Below are 16,110 nucleotides of genomic sequence, written 5' to 3'. Positions count from 1 at the left end.
ATTGTCCCCCAAATATTTTCGTCAGTCATCTTGGGGCGTGCCGCGCAAATTCTGCAGAATTCTTTCCAGTCTTAGCATCTCAATAATATTCTCATGATTTTATTGCTTCCCTGACCAGCTAGAATGATATAGGATGCTAATGCAGCCTGAGAAGCAGGGAGGATGAGGTGAGAAGGGACGCAGGCCCCCGAGGGGTACTCAGTGGGCCAACTTCACGTTCTTGCCCATTTTGCCTACGGTCTTGATGCCCACTCTAAAAGGAGAGGAAAAGAAAGCAAGAAGTGTAGGGGCTGCCCCAAACCTCTCAGCCGTCATTCGTTTCTTACCCATATGTACGTATTACCAATACCTTTTCAAGGCTGTGATTGAGCAGCGTGGTTTTCTGCCCCTGTACCCCTCGTCCTTGGCTCCTGGCCCCTTAGAGTCACACTATCCCTTTGGTTATCCAGTTACTTCTCTCAGGTTGGGCTCCTTTTATTATAGGAGAAGAGATGACTGAGGCCCACACACCCAAACATGATGCTTTAATCAATAATGGACCACTTAGCTGTCCTTCTCCTGGCTCCTCAGGAGACCACAGGTTAGCCCAGGAGGAGGATGGCATGAGAGCTTGGGGCTGGCAGCCACTTCCAAAAACGTTAAAAACCCAGTCACAAATGGAGTGGTCCTCGCAGCAGCCATCCAGGAAGACACTGTAGGACTTGTTCTCTCCTGCCTCCCCTGTGCCCCATATGGACTGGGGGCTTGGGCCTCAGCACAAAGGCGGCATTTGTGGAAGTAGGAAAGGGACAGCCGACAGCATGGCGCTCTGTCTGCTTCTGACCAGGGAGGCTAGCGCTGCTAGTAGATGGAGCACAGATGTCTGGATCCCTCTGGGCCTATAAATCCCCTCGCTGGCCTGCCCAGGAGGAAAATGCAGCCCAGCTCTGAGAGGGGCCTGCATACACTCCTCCTGGGGAGGGAGGACGGCGAGCTTGCCTTCGCCCAGTCGGCCAGTCACCACCCCGTCACAGCTGTGTGCAGCGGGTGGACTCATTTGAGTCCAGTGAGTGCTGCGGCCCGTGGTGTTCATTACACTGTGACTGAGCGCTGCCTTCTCTTTGAACATGCACTTTATTTCTTTTCCATTATAAAAGTACATGTTCGTTATGGAAAAATACAGGAAAGGAGAAAGGGAGAAGAATGCATATACCTTCCCCTCTAAAACAAACTCCTCTTAATATTTTAATAATTTCCTTCCAGTGTTATTCTAGGTGTAACTACATAACGTACACATTCTGAGCCTAATTTGGGGTTCCTCCCAGTCTATCCAGCCTTCTCTTTGTGTGACCTTTTCATTTGGGATGAATCCTCCCCCGGGGACTGTGGATGATCCGTTGCTCTTGCATCTCCGTTGGTCTTGGCCCCACATATTTCCAACCTATGCAGTTAGATACATAAAGGTTTCTCTTTAGCACTGTTACTGTCCCTTGGGAGAATGCATCTGAATTAAAGTTAAATAATTCTGTTTATTTCTTGTAATGCTTTTGGCCTTGGCTTTTCATTTTTCTTTCTTTTTTTTTTACTTTGCCTGGTGTGTTTTGTTCCAACTTTTATTTTCATCCTCCCTTTTTCATTTAGCTGGATGAGAATTTTTTCTGTTGCTTAAGGGAAACATTATATCACAGTTATTCCTGGAAAATGTGATCTTAATGGATGGAATATATATTATTCCAAAAAATTACTTTTTTTTGGAATTTTTACATAATCAGTCTCCTATTGATGGATATTGAGGCTGTGAATGTTTTTATATCATTAAGTAACTCTGTATTGAATGACTTTTGAAGGCATTTGTTCTTTTTTTGAAAAGTACCTTCTGTTGTGCTTTCTTTTCCAGTTATATAACATCATTAAAAAATGAAAAACATAGAGAAGCACAGAAAAGGGAGTAAAAGTTACATGTAATGCCATCTCCCCATCACCAAAAACTTCTGCTAACATTCTGGCATATACTCAGGCAATCTTTTCTTTTACTATATATACACCTGCATGTGTATTTTTTTAAAAAATAAAATCATAATCATGATGTACTATTTTTTAAGTTGCTTTTGTCTTAACAGTATAAAATAACCTTCCCGTATGAGAATATATTTTTGTATCATTAAATATTTTTCACAGACCTGGTTCTTAATGGGTATTATATAGTGTTTCATCAAAAGAATATACCAGTTTATGTCGTCGTTCTTCCATTGTTGAACATTTAAGTTGTCTCCATTTTTCCAGCATCATAAATGACTGTGCTCTAAACATCCCGTTCTGGGGCATCCCACCTCACTGCTGATCCTCACTCCCTCTTTGCCTGTGTGGCGGGAGGGTCGTCATTGCCATTTCAGCTCATGGAATATTTTGTCATTACCATTATCATACAGAAACCATTCTATGGTGCCCAGTGAAGAGGTTGGGCTGCTACCCTGAGCCTCTGCAAGGCTTCCTAATTTTTTCCTTGCATTAAGCAAATTGCACAGTGTTTTTCCCCCATACCTGAAACAAATGTTTTCTTCAGCTTTTCATTCATTCTCGGACTTTCTCCCAACTACAGAAAGATTTCTCCTTGCACTTGGTCTATATTGATTGATTGTGAATTGATCAGGTGACTTTTTCCATGTTTTTTAATGTGCATTAATCTAAACCAGATTCTACATATGTGATTTTATGCTTATGGCATCACTTCAAACTTGGTGTTCATCGTCTTGCACATTTGTCTACTGGTTTTGTTTATTTTCTTAGTTAATATCTCTTCATTATGGAAAGTAAATGTAGAGAAGCATGAAGATGGAAATAAAAATCACATAGTCTCACCATCAGGGTAACACCTATTAACATTTTGTATTTAAGTAGGGATCTTCCTTCTCTTGCTTAACTCTACCTGTGAGACCTTCCCATTATCATTAATCATCATAAACATTTAAAAAAAGTTTTTAACAACTATACAATGTTTCATTTTATGGTTACACTGTAATTTATTTAATCCCTATTGTTGGTCATTTTAGGCTGTTTCCAGAGCTTTTGCTTTTATAAACATTGGTGCTGAGGGGTTTTCTCCTCCTATACGTTACCCTAAGGGAGATCCCTCAAGGAGCTGTTTGGTCCAAGTAGGTCAGAGATGCATCTGCTATTTGCTAGTGAATGAAACACATAAATAAGCACTAATGATAGCAGTTCAGTCTATAACAACAATGGTAGGTAAGATCCCACTTACCTAATTTCCACATACCCACATACCAGGCACTTGGCTAAACCCTTGACATACTTTTCTTATCTAATCCTCACTATGACTTTGTGCGGTGCTTATTACTATGCCCCTTTTACAGATAAAGAAACTGAGACCCAGAGAGATTAACTTCTCCTCTGTCCCTTGGCTATTAAGTTGACTTGAAGCCATGTCTGTTTTACTCCAAAGCCTGTGTTCTTAATCCAAATCCATGTTTTATAGTCAAAAGACTGGACTCAGTTCCTATTCCAGTACTCACCTTGTCCCAGTACCTTAATCCTCTGGTACTGGGATTTTTTCATCTATTGAAAGGGGGCAAAATACAAGAATCTGCCCAATGCCTCTCCCAGGATTAGCCTGAGGGTCAAATATGATGGAGGCCACACAGCTGGGAGGTGTTATTTCTCAATTTAAGTTAATTGCTCTAATCAAGCCTTATGGAGAGACTCCTCCAGGATGCTATTGGAGAACATTTTCTGATCCCAGCCATAACCACTGTACTTTTCAGCTTAACCCATTGTAATAGCAACATAGAAATGTGTTTTCCTCTCATAGCCCCACCCTAACTTCCAGTCCATTTAATATTAAACCATCTGCTACAAAATAGCAATTGTAAGTATAGGGAATTTCCCTGGCTTGAACTCTTTATTAGAGCACGTTATCTTTGGCTGTAGAGACCTTCTGTTTTTTTGGAAAAGGGTGAGGGAGCACCCCGCTGAACAGGCGGCATTAACAAACCAAATCTGTTCCATCATGCCTAACCTGCTGGGTTTACATTTCCTTTGACACGTGTAGAGGGCCCCTTTTTCCCACCTGACAGACAGCCCCTTTTTGCACCTGCTGCGTCTTCCACATACCCAGCTCAGGCATAAACACGAGCACTCATTGCCTAAATCTGCATTATGTTTGTCTATTATGGCCATTGTTATTTTAGCTGCCAGTAATTAAGAGCTTTGGGTTTTTGACTCATTTACTCTGCCAGATTCCGTCATGGAAACTCTTGGTTGTCCTGCAACATTTTTCATCCCAGGTCCAGAATCCCCATACTCAGAGAGAATCTATGTATGTGTTTCTGTTTTGTATGCAGTTCCTCCCAAGGCTGGGTCCCTCACTTTGAGGTGAGCCTCTCCTAGTCACCGTGGACCAGTGTTTCTCACCCCAGGGGACAGACATTCAACAATGTCTGGAGATGTCTGGGTTGTCACAACTGGGGTGGGGGCACTACTGGCATCTGGTGGTTAGAGGTGAGGATACTGCAAAACACCCTGCAATGCACAGGACAGCCCCACACAACAAAGATTTTTCTGGTCCAAAATGTTAGTGGTGGCCAGATTGAGAATCCCTTACATAGACTGAGAAGTAGCCTGACGCTCATCTATACGGCGTAACATGCATCACCCTCAGGGAAGGAGGGTGGGATAGTGGTTAAAAATGAGGAGAGCGGGTGGACTGAAATAGACCCGACCTACATGTCATTCTGAGTTTACCGTTGACTTGGGTTTAAATTCTGGAACACCATTTATTAGCTACATGACCTTGAGCGAAGTGTCACCCTCTCTGAGCCTCGTTTCCCCGTCTGTAAAACGGGTAGGAATCCTTACCTCTTGGATTCCCAAAGGTCCTCTCACAGTGGCCGGCACATCAGCATGCCATTAGTTCATTAAGCAACATTGTTGAAGTCCTACTCGGTGCCAGTTGCTGCTGAATCCATCAATGAACAAAACAGATATCTTTGCCTTCAAGGTGCTTACTTTCTATTGGGAAAAAATAGACATGTCAAAAACAAATGGTAAGTGATATCATATGGCACATGGTCAAATTAGAGAAAAACAGCACAGGGGAACGGGCAGTGGCAGGGGCACTGAAAGGAACATGGCTAATTTTCTCGCAAGAGGCGGTCTCTTCTTAGGGTTTTTTTCTCCTAGTAATAGCCACATGTTCCTCCTCCAGTTCCAATCCTCTCATCTAATTGTGCCCAGTTGTATTAATGATGGATAGGTGTAGGTCGTGGGGTGTGGTCAGTGCCATTGTGAACCCCCGTCCATAGCTTGGGCCTGGCTAGCTGTGAGCTGTCCCCAGGGCCAGCCAGCTGCTGACCACACACCTGACCAGTGTTCTTTATTTCTTCTTTGGGATTCTTCCCCTTCCTAAGTGAAGTTTAAAAAACACAAAATGTTTGTTTTCATCCAACCTAAATAAAGGTGTAAATCTGAAGTTTGACTGGTCAGAGAGCCAACCACTCAGTCATTATTTCTACAACTGAGCAATGCATTCTCTCTCCTTAACTAGATCTCAACTCCTACCGTGTTTCCCCGAAAATAAGACCTAACCGGAAAATAAGCCCTAGCATGACTTTTCAGGATGACATCCCCTGAACGTAAGCCCTAATATGTCTTTTGGAGCAAAAATTAATATAAGACCTGGTCTTATTTTTGGGGAAACACGGTAGAAGGCTGGGCTCCCCATAATGCATGGTTGGCTTGTAGACAGCAGGTTTGGCCCCCATAATAAAAAGAGCTGAGGTTTTGGATCCAAATAGATCTGGTTTTGATCCTGCCTGGGCAAGTACCTTAGCCTCCCTGAGCCTCAGTTTCCTCATCATAAAGTAGGAATAAACTCCCACCTTGCAGGATGGTTGTGGGGATCTGAGAGAACTCATCGGGAGTGCTAAATTTGGGCAGGCACGCATGGCCTCTGTGACATACCTGGTGATTTCCATCCCCATCCCTTGTCCCTTGGTCCCCAGGCCAGCAATCGCTAAGAGAACACAAAATGAGGAATTCTTAGCAATAGACCTCACATCTCTCTTTTTTCCCCAAACTGCAATCGAAGAAAATCTAACTCTCTGGGAAATGTTTCAATAAGTACATAAAAATGTGCTCAATTTCACACTCAAAGCAGGAAACTGAAATTAAGGTGTAGTTGTTTTCACTATTAGGTTGATAATAATATCCTGTCGATGAGAGTGTGGGAAAAGTGTACTATCACGTACCTTTCTGAGGACAGACTGTTAGGTGGTCAATTTGACAGTGCATATCAAATGTCAAAATATTAGTACCTCTTAGACCAAGGAATTCTACCTAAGGAATCTGCCTTACAGAAATACCAGCACAAGTACACGAAGGCTGTTCACTGAGGCCTTTTTCGTAATAGCCAGACATTGGGAACGATTTGAATGTCCATCAATTGGAGGTTGATTGAATCCATATGGTCCATCCAGACCATGGGTGCCTAACTCTGCAGCCATGAAAAAGAATGAGCGACTTTGGAAGATGGAAATGTGTTGGAACTAGATAAGAGTGGTGGTTGCACAACACTGTGAACGCACTAAAGACCACTGCATTGTTCACTTTACAAGTGGTTAATTTTATGTCATGTGAATTACACCTCAATAAATTATTTTTTTAAAGAGCGAGTCTTATGTACTAACATGGAGACTACTGAGTGAAAAGAGAGAAGATTCTGTTTTCTGTGAATGTTAGTAAATGCATAGAAAAGGTTTGGAAAGCTCTAGAACAAACTTAATAGCAGTTACTTCTGGGAGGTGGGCTTGGGAAAATCAGGGCATTTGTACCTAACTTTATACAATTTTGTAGTATATGAAAATGTTAAATTAGGAAAAATTACTTTCAAACTGGTGGTAGGGAGAGGGGAGTGTGAAGTTGGTCAGGGAGTGAAACTATAGCAGGTGGGGCGGTTGATTCTCTCAAGTGAAAGTGGAAAACGTCTTTCGTTGTGAATCTTCCTTTTTGTGTTTTCTTCTCTTTCTGCTTTTTAACTCCCGCCCCGGCTGGCATCCAAACCACTAACTGAGATGAGTGAGTTATTTGATGACTCACTTAGCTTGTTTTGACCTTTCTGTGCCTGTAGCTAATTGATTCTGAGTGCTGGGGATTCACAAGCTTTAGTCTGGTCACTTTGTAAGGGCCTATTTTCAAGAGATCACAGGGATTTGCGAGATACCATTAGTGAACTGTGTATTTGGAGCAAGTGCCTTCTTGACCAGCCCAGGGCTGATCCAATGATCATGAGCTCATTCATGAGCCCAGGAGCTCATGGAGGCCCATGCCAGCCTGAGAAGCTGTGTTGGTACTTGCAAGCAGAGCTAGCTTCCTGCTTCCAGAAGGTTGTGAAAATACCCTGAAGCCCCTTGAAAGTTTCTTTTCACGTTTTTCATTTATTCCGTTTTCTTGAATTATAAAAATTTGTATACTTAGGATAAAATTACCTATAATGCCAGGCAGAAACAGTATAGAATTTTGTGGCATTCCCTTTATGTCTTTGTTCATGTGCATTTTTTAATAGTTATAAGCAGTGTTCATATACAGATTTTAATCCTGATTTTATTTTAACTTATGTAGAAGGGATTTTTAGCAGTTAAAATTATCTCAAAATTGTTTTAATGGCCAGGTAATGTTCCATCAAGATGAATTATAACTTATTTAACAATGCCTTTAGGTTGAAGAGTTCTCTTAAAATTACTTTCTTAAATTTTGTTGTTGAATCTCAAAATATCTTACAATGTCTTAGCGATGATAGCACATATGTCACATGCAAAATCAGTTTCTGCCCTCAGAAAGTATATAGTTCAGAGCAGATGACCACTAAGTATAATAAAATGTGATTGTTACTATATCAGAGATGTGTCCAAATTGCTCTGGAAGAGGGTGAAGGAGCATTGGTAAAGCCTTCCTAGAGGAGGTATTTGAGTTATAGCCTGAGGAAGTTAGGAGTTAGCCACTAGGAAATGAAAGGAAAGCATTCTAGGAAGAGAAGACTGCTCGAAGAAAGCACAGTGGGATGGCAAAACAGAATGAATTTAGGGAATGGCAGATAGCCAGGTAGGATAGCCTGGTAAGATTAGAGAATAGAGGAATCATGGATGAGTGGCAGGAGGTGATTCTAGATATATAGACTGTGGTCAGATTACAAGAGGCCTTCTGTACCAAACTGAGGAGTGGAACTTCACACTAATGGCCACAGACACGTGGCAAAGGCCACGGCAGTGAGCACTTGCTGAATAAGAATGTGGTTTTTGAGCACAGCAATACCTCAATGACAAGTTGCCTCATTTGGCAAAGATTCCAATAAATGTGTTGAAATCTTCTAGGCTGAAGGCTAAATATGATGCACTCAGCTTTCTTCTTGATCGTTCATATTTGTCAAGAGAAAGCACTGTGGTAGCATGTTTCAGCCACCAGGGTGGACTTTGGGAGGTTAGACCACCCCAGAGTCTACCAGGGCCTGTTTATAAATAAGAAAACTCGGGACAGGCCTCATTTGCTGCCAAGATGATATTTAGTATGTATATGAGTTGGTACTTTTCAAGTTGACAGAGCGTCAGCTGAGATGAATGTAAACAGAAAGGGGAATGTATTAGCCCCTTTCACAAGAGAGGCTCTTCCTGGATTCAAGCACAGTGGGATCCAGGGGCTCAAACTGTGTGGGTAAAGCATTCTTCTTCCTTCCCTCTATCAGCCTTTCTCTCCATCCTTCATTGTGTGTGTTGCTTTATTCTCTCCTATAGCAGACAAACTCTTTTTTTGTGACCAGAGAGAGTTGCTGTAAGAAACTTCTACTGTGTTATCTTTTGAGCTCACAATCCCAAAGGAATAAAGACTCTTTGGCGTACTCATTGGTCAGGCCTGGGGGACCCCACCCAAATTATATGACACGGGATACGCAAGGATAGTGGGACTCAGTTCCTAGCAGGAAGAGAATACAATGCCGGCCAGATTTTTTTTTTTTTTTTTAAAAAGACATCTGCTGGTAACCGTTGTTCTTCTGAAGAGTGGGGATGTCCCCCGGAAAAACGTAGAGTCCATCGCTGGTGTGAGAGCTGCTTTTGTGCATGTTCTTGTGCTGTATCCATGCCTCACAGAAAGGATACTCCCAGCACGTGTGTGAAAGCAGCCTGGGCCCCATTCTCCTTAGCACGTAGGCTCAAGCCTGCTTCCCTGAAGGTCTCGTGCATTGTCCTGTCTTTCTTGTGACTGATTTATGTTTTATCAGGCACAGGAAGCTGCTCAAATGCTCCACCACTCCTGCTGCTGCCCCCCTGACAGGTTTCTTTCTCATTGTTTAAGCGCTCCATTAGCTTCCGAAACGAAAGCCGTCCAGACATCCTCGCTCCGAGACCCTGGTCCAGAAATGCCGCCCCCTCGAGCACCAAGCGAAGAGACAGCAAGCTGTGGAGTGAGACCTTCGATGTGTGTGTCAACCAGATGCTTACGTCCAAGGAAATCAAACGTCAGGAGGTAGGCCCTGGACCCTGCGTTTGGCGGTGTGTCTAGAACCAGGCGCACTGTGAAAGTCAGCCAAGCTGGGGTCTGCACCGCAGTTTCCAAATCAGTCCTCCATTGCATTTATAGGAGGACAAATGGGAATGCCAGACCTTTTAAGGAACTGAGAAACCAGCATCCAGATGGGTGGGTGTGGTCCCCGCTTTAAAATGAAACTGATGTAAAAATCTGAATTTACAAAAATGAATCAGAAGTGTTTAGGATTCTGGAGTTCACAAAAATAATCACTTCAGTTATATTTTGATAGCAACTTCTAGAATGTTTTAAAATATTCAGTTTATGAAACTTTGATTCAGTTTTGTGGAAAACATTTCTAGGGAATCCAGTTAATTTCATTCTCTGTAAGTTTTCTATAGCAATAGCCCTAAATGGCTATGATAATATTACCCTTTATAGAGAGCTTGATGGGCCAGGCTGTGCTAAGCACTTCAAATGTGCACCATCTAATAAAATCCTTGGAAAATCTATTTTTGTGGAGAACTTGACATTGGAAAAAGAAGTGCTTGAACACTTTCTATATTTTGACTCAGCAATTCTTTTCTAGGAATCTTGCTGCCATGTGCACTTATGCATAGATGAAAAGATGCATGTGTAAGGTTATTCATCATAGCAATGTTTATAATAGTGGTAGAAAGAGACTGAAGCTCTATTACTAGGGAATGGTTAAATAATGAATGTCCATACATGGAATACTATGTAGCTGTAGAAACACAAAAAGTGCTGATATAATATATATGTATGGCTAAGTGGATAAAGCAAGGCACAAAATAGGTATACAATAGGCTACCATTTATGTAAAAGATGAAAGAAAAATGAACGAATGTGTGTGTGTGTGTGTGTGTGTGTGTGTATTTGCTTGTAGAACTATAAAATATTCCAAGACGGATACAAGGGACTGGTAACATTGTTGCCTCCTGGGAGGGAAATGGGTAGTTGGAAGAGGGAGGTGAGAGGGAAAGTTTTTACCATGTACCATTGGTGCACTATAAATTTTGAACCATGTCAACATATTATCTATTTAAAAATGAATGAATTCAAAAATATTGTGTGCACTGAAAAAATCCTGTGAGGAAATACTGCAAAATCTTAATAAGGGTTAGCAACATAGTATTATGGGTAATTACAATTTTTTTCTCTTTATACTTTTCTGTGTTTTCCCAAGTGTTAATAGTGTGCATATATAACTTGTACAATCTGATAGCAGGAAGGAGGGAAGGATTGATTCTGCCGATGAGATAATATTAAGGCACAATGAGCACAGGTCACCCCGCTAGAAAGTTACAGAGGCAAGATTGAACCCAGGCCCTGGCTACTCCAAAGCCCAGGGTCTTCACAGCGACACTGTTAGTCCACCACAGATACCTGATTATAGCATATCCCAGTATGGGGTTCTGTGGTTTTCCTCTTTTGGGGGCTATAGTACAATCAGGCCTACATACTGTGTTTCCCTGAAAATAAGACCTAACCAGAAAATAAGCCCTAGCGTGATTGTTCAGGAGGACATCCCCTGAACATAAGCCCTAATGCATCTTTTGGAGTAATCCTTAATATAAGACCCGGACTTATTTTCAGGGAAACACGGTATGTATATGAGCTCTAGTAAAACAGAAGTACAAGGAAATCTGAGGAAGGGCCACATAAAGGCTAGTTAATTGTATTGTACCAATCCGTCTCCTGGTTTTAATAATGTTCTATAGTTGCGTAAGATGCTACCATTGGGGAAAGCTGAGTACTCGGTGTTTAGGACCTCTCTGCCACTATTTTTGAAATTTCTCATGTGAGTCTATAATTATTTCAAAATAAACGTTTCAACAAGATAGAGTATCTGGAGGGCATGGCGTGGAGGCTTTACTGGGCCCCGGGAGGTGTCACCATGCGCTGGCCTCCCGTGAGTGTTCTGCCTCCACCTGCTTTCCCAGAGAGCACACTTGTTTTCCTGCACTCCACCAACCTCAAATGGAGGGTGTTCTCCAAGCCTACTCACTTCTTCCCTCTAGTCTGAAAGAAACTATAGTTCCCAAACTATCACCACAAACATGTAGTCCTTTAATAATGTAATGTTTGCCGACAGTTTAGACTCCCAGAGGAGAATGAAAATGTGTCCTGCACATCATAGCTCTTACATTATGATGACTCAATAGAGTCAAATTAGAAACGGTCCCTTTACACACTCTTGCACGTAGCCAGCTCCTTTAATTTTATTTACTGTACTGTGTAGGGCTGAGAAGTAATTTAGAATGAATTAACTTCACCAGACATTTAGAGTGATAAAATATTAGATTCTTCCTACAATTCCAGCCTCAGGACAAGTGGCTGATAGGAATAAAGCTTTGTATTGAGATTTGCCTTCTGTCAAGTAGAAGGAAGACAAATCGTGATGGCCCAATTAATAATACTGCCATGTCCATCACTGAGAACAGCCCCTGAATCATTTATTATGCTTGCCACTCATACTAGAGACTCAAATCCGTGCCTCAAACTGTAATTATTTTACCTAAAATAATTCCCTCTTGTTTGGCTGCATCAAAATTTTGTATCATGAAAGATGACTTGTTGGATAGGAAACATATCTTTATTCCACTAACAGATAAGCACATTATACAGAAGTTTGGCAAAATCTTTACTTTGTAGATTTTATCCACTAGTTGCATTTGCTGCAGGTTCATTTAGCTTTATAAGAATCCTTTAAAAATACTTAAGCAACAAGTAGATTTGGAGCTTTGAATGCTACACCCAGCACTGTTTTGAATTTGGTCTCAGAAATGAAGGAAGAGTTCAGTTGGGTGTGTTTTATCTTTTCCTGCAGGCGATCTTTGAGCTTTCCCAAGGAGAAGAAGACTTGATAGAGGACTTGAAATTGGCAAAAAAGGTAAATTTAAGTCATTTGAGTCACCTCATATTGTTTTCTTCTGAGTAATTTCACAGTCCTAAGATTGTGCTTTGTGAGCACTCTTTTTATGGCTAAGACAGCTCATCAAAAATTGAGAAGAACCTGCACAAACCAAGCAGTGGGGAAAATGGCTCAAAACAAGAAGGCTCTCTGGACCCTGGCAGTTGTCTGTTGCATGTCTGGAATGCCCCTCAAAGAATACTTCAGTTTAATCAGGAAGTGTTCCATTGAACTAGAAGTTTCATGTGCCCGGCCTCCTTATCCGCGGGAGAGAATGTCTGGATGGTCTGATATTGGAACTGTGTCTTAGAAATAAAGTCATTTGAATCTCTTAAGTGGATAAAGTGGTTAAGTGAGGCAATTACATACTATCACGTAAGTTAGGATGTTTGATATGGAAACTTGTTTTTTAAATCACATTGTGTGTGGAAAGGAAAGAAACCCATGCCTTGTAGGCTGTATAGTCTTGACTACAAACCTTCCTCAAAAACCTTGCCATTCCAGTGACTCCTGTGGAGGCTAAAATCCAGACTCCTTCGTCTGATATTCACAGCCTCCTCAAAGAATCATAGGGTTGGAAAGATGCATCTCTTCTTTTAAGTGTCCTTAATCCAACTTTCTGCTAATATGAAGTCCCATCTGTAGCATTTCTGAGAGATGGCCAAGAAACTGAGTTTTAGGCAGCGTGTGAGGAAGAAGATGGGAAGAACAATGAAGCATTTAACTCTGGGAGACATCTTGCTGACCATAGGTGCAACTCCTGTTTCCTACATCAAGATTTCCCAAACCCAAGTGCCTTAAGAGGTTTCACTGTCATCCTTTGCCAGTGGTGGTCCTACCTTCCTGGAAATCCTCCCATTTCCTTTCAACCATCCACATCTACCCATCCTCTAGGAACGAGCTCAAATCTCAGTGTATTCTTCAACAATATTCACTGCCTCCTGCTCTGTGCCTAGTTCCTCATCTTTAAAATCTCCCCCGACCACTTCAACTTTAATTCTCTGACCCTCTAGATCAGTTATGATTTGATAAATTTTTGCTGTCATGTGATGTCTCCCTTTTTTAATCTTGAACTATTTTTTAAACGTATATTTAATTTTCCATGTGTTTTTCTTCCCAGTTAGCTTTATAAATCTCCTTGAAGGCATGGACTGTGCCATCTGAGTCTGTATCCTATTACAGTGCCCTAGGTATAATTGTGTGTTCTTGCTGTTTAATTATTACTAATAAGAGGTGATAACGTTAATTTTTAAAACATACAAATCAAATCTCTATATTTAGGATTTGTGCCCTTTCCTAGATGTATGATGTACTAGAATAAAAAAGCTTTTAAAAAATCAACTTTGGTTTATCAACAACCACAAAAGCCTCCAGGCAATGCTGGATTCCCATCTGCTCCAGCCGCACCCATCTGTTTCTGCAGTATTATGGGAGAAGTTGTTGGGGAGAGCCACATATTTTGTTCTTGTGTAGCGCCTCTCAGAAGCCATTTACATTAACAACTTACTTCCGCATTAAATGTTTACTTCCATCTCTCGCCGTTCTTGTGCAGGCCTATCACGACCCCATGTTGAAACTCTCCATAATGACAGAACAAGAGTTGAATCAAATTTTTGGAACACTGGACTCTCTAATTCCTCTACATGAAGGTATAATTTTGTTCCCAGAATGAGTTGTGACTTGTAGCCTTAATTGAGTTGTCTTATACAAGTCATGATTATGTAATAATGTGAGTAATCTACTTCCAGCCCTGTTCATATGTGAATGCCTAACAAAATAAGCTTTCTGTTTGTTTGTTTTTTTACCAGAGCTCCTTAGTCAGCTTCGAGATGTTCGGAAGCCTGATGGCTCGACTGAACATGTTGGTTCCATCCTCGTGGGCTGGGTAAGAAAAGTTCTCTGGTCTTGATTGAAGATAAATTTCAATAATTTAAATGGGGTTTCATTTTAGCTAGACTTTTTTTGGTGGCAAACAGAAAAAATTAAAATAGCAAATTTGTAGTAAAATTTACCATTAGACTTAGGCTTTATCTCTTCAAAGCATGGAAACAATTTTTTTTGCTATTATAAATTTACTGAATTTAAAGATAACATGACTTTTTTGCAATAAAATAAAGCAAAATTAGTTAATGTTCAATTCAGGCCAGTTATTAAGATAATTATCACCATTTCTCTTCCAGTAAAAATGTAGGAACATGTGCCTGTCCATCACCATAGAAATAGCTTTTATTTAGGCTGTCAAAAAACTCTCATGGTCAAATGTAGTTTCATAAACAAGGCAATAACTAAATATTGTTAATGGTTAGCAAATATCTAATCTTAAGTAACTTCATAGAAGGACTGGATGTGATGGTGACCTTCAGCCCAATATAACCCCTTTCCTTTCCTAATTAAAGAAATCAGCTGTGACCGTAGATTAGGGGCTCTAAATGGATGGTCCTGGGCTGAATTTGTGTTTTACTGGGTGCATAAGGTGATTGTCCATTTATTTGATTTATTTTAGACCAGGCATGTACTCTGTTTCGCCACAGCCCCCATCACTCCCTATTGTACACTTCTGTTTCCTTCTGTGAGTGCTTGAGTGGTCCATCCCACATCCAGGTATTTTTCATTTGTTATGAAGCAGGGAGTGAAAGCAGATTACTTTGATGACTTCTTCCAGGCAGGATTAGGTCCCTCATCTCTCTGATCCACACGGTGATCCAGAAAAATAGACAGATAATGCCACAACAGTTAAATATTAGAGTCATTCTGCTATTTGGAGAGTATTGTAAAGGCTATGAATTCTACTCTCACCATGTGAGTTGTCTTTATCCAGTTACATTTGTATTTGTAGTTTAACCTTCTAGGTCCTAATTTTGGTGCTGATTTCTTATATTAACCTGTACTTCTCAATTATTGCCTTGATTAAGAAACTTTGAGGGTTTCATGAGTTAGCTAGTTTTAGTTCAGGAGTCAATTTTAGCACTGAGGCTGAAATATCCCAAGGGTATTTGAAAGCCAAGTAATGTTCTAAGATGAATAATTTAGAAAATGTGCCTTAATATTTCAGGAGAGATCATTCATCTTAGAGCTTTGACTTTTATTTTATTATGAGATGTTTTAACTTCTTTAGCCCACAAAAAAATTTCTCGAAAGAGAGCCAGCTAGAGACAGAGAAGGTGTGATGAGGAGAGGGTGTGCCTCAGTGTGTCTTAAATTTCCTGAGTCTGTGGACTACTTTGATGGGAGTGAAGGGGCCATGAGGCCATACTCCAGAATTAGCATGACTGCTCTGTTTCTGAAGAGGTGGCAATACAGAACTACATGGTTTCTTGGGCATTGTATACAAATTGTCAGTTCATGCCAGGGCAAAAGTGTCGGCATTTGCCTTGTTGTTAATCTTTTTCTGAAAGAAATGTTTGTCACTTTTATTAGAAAATTGGTTTGATTTGGGGATAGCTTTTGCAGTCCTTTTCTGCACATACCCAAAGGAAGTGAGACCATGCCGGCCCATTGCTATCTGGACGCTTCAGACATCAAGTGGGGTCTTGCAGCTTGAGAAGCAGCCTAAAATTAAACAACTGGCCCATTGTTACCAGGGCTCATGAGAAACAGTCCTTATGTATCAGGCCTGATGAGCTGTTAAATGTTTTCCCTCTTTTAACTGCAGATGTGTCTGTGCGAGT

General features: G+C 41.0%; 1 protein-coding gene across 4 annotated transcripts in view; it reads left to right on the top strand.

The window, feature by feature from the left end:
• ARHGEF3 (Rho guanine nucleotide exchange factor 3) overlaps positions 1-16,110 on the top strand; it is a 295,300-nt gene that overhangs the window by 263,719 nt on the left and 15,471 nt on the right. For all 4 annotated transcript variants that reach the window (XM_019724204.2, XM_019724206.2, XM_019724207.2 and 1 more), the window contains 4 exons: positions 9,337-9,507; positions 12,359-12,421; positions 13,995-14,091; positions 14,251-14,327. In XM_019724204.2, the coding sequence (XP_019579763.2) occupies positions 9,337-9,507; positions 12,359-12,421; positions 13,995-14,091; positions 14,251-14,327 (408 nt within the window). The remainder of the gene's footprint in view (positions 1-9,336; positions 9,508-12,358; positions 12,422-13,994; positions 14,092-14,250; positions 14,328-16,110) is intronic.

The sequence above is a fragment of the Rhinolophus sinicus genome, linkage group LG10, assembly GCF_036562045.2.
Source record: "Rhinolophus sinicus isolate RSC01 linkage group LG10, ASM3656204v1, whole genome shotgun sequence".
NCBI classification, from domain to species: Eukaryota; Metazoa; Chordata; class Mammalia; order Chiroptera; family Rhinolophidae; genus Rhinolophus; species Rhinolophus sinicus.
This window is presented reverse-complemented; position numbering and strand designations above follow the sequence as displayed.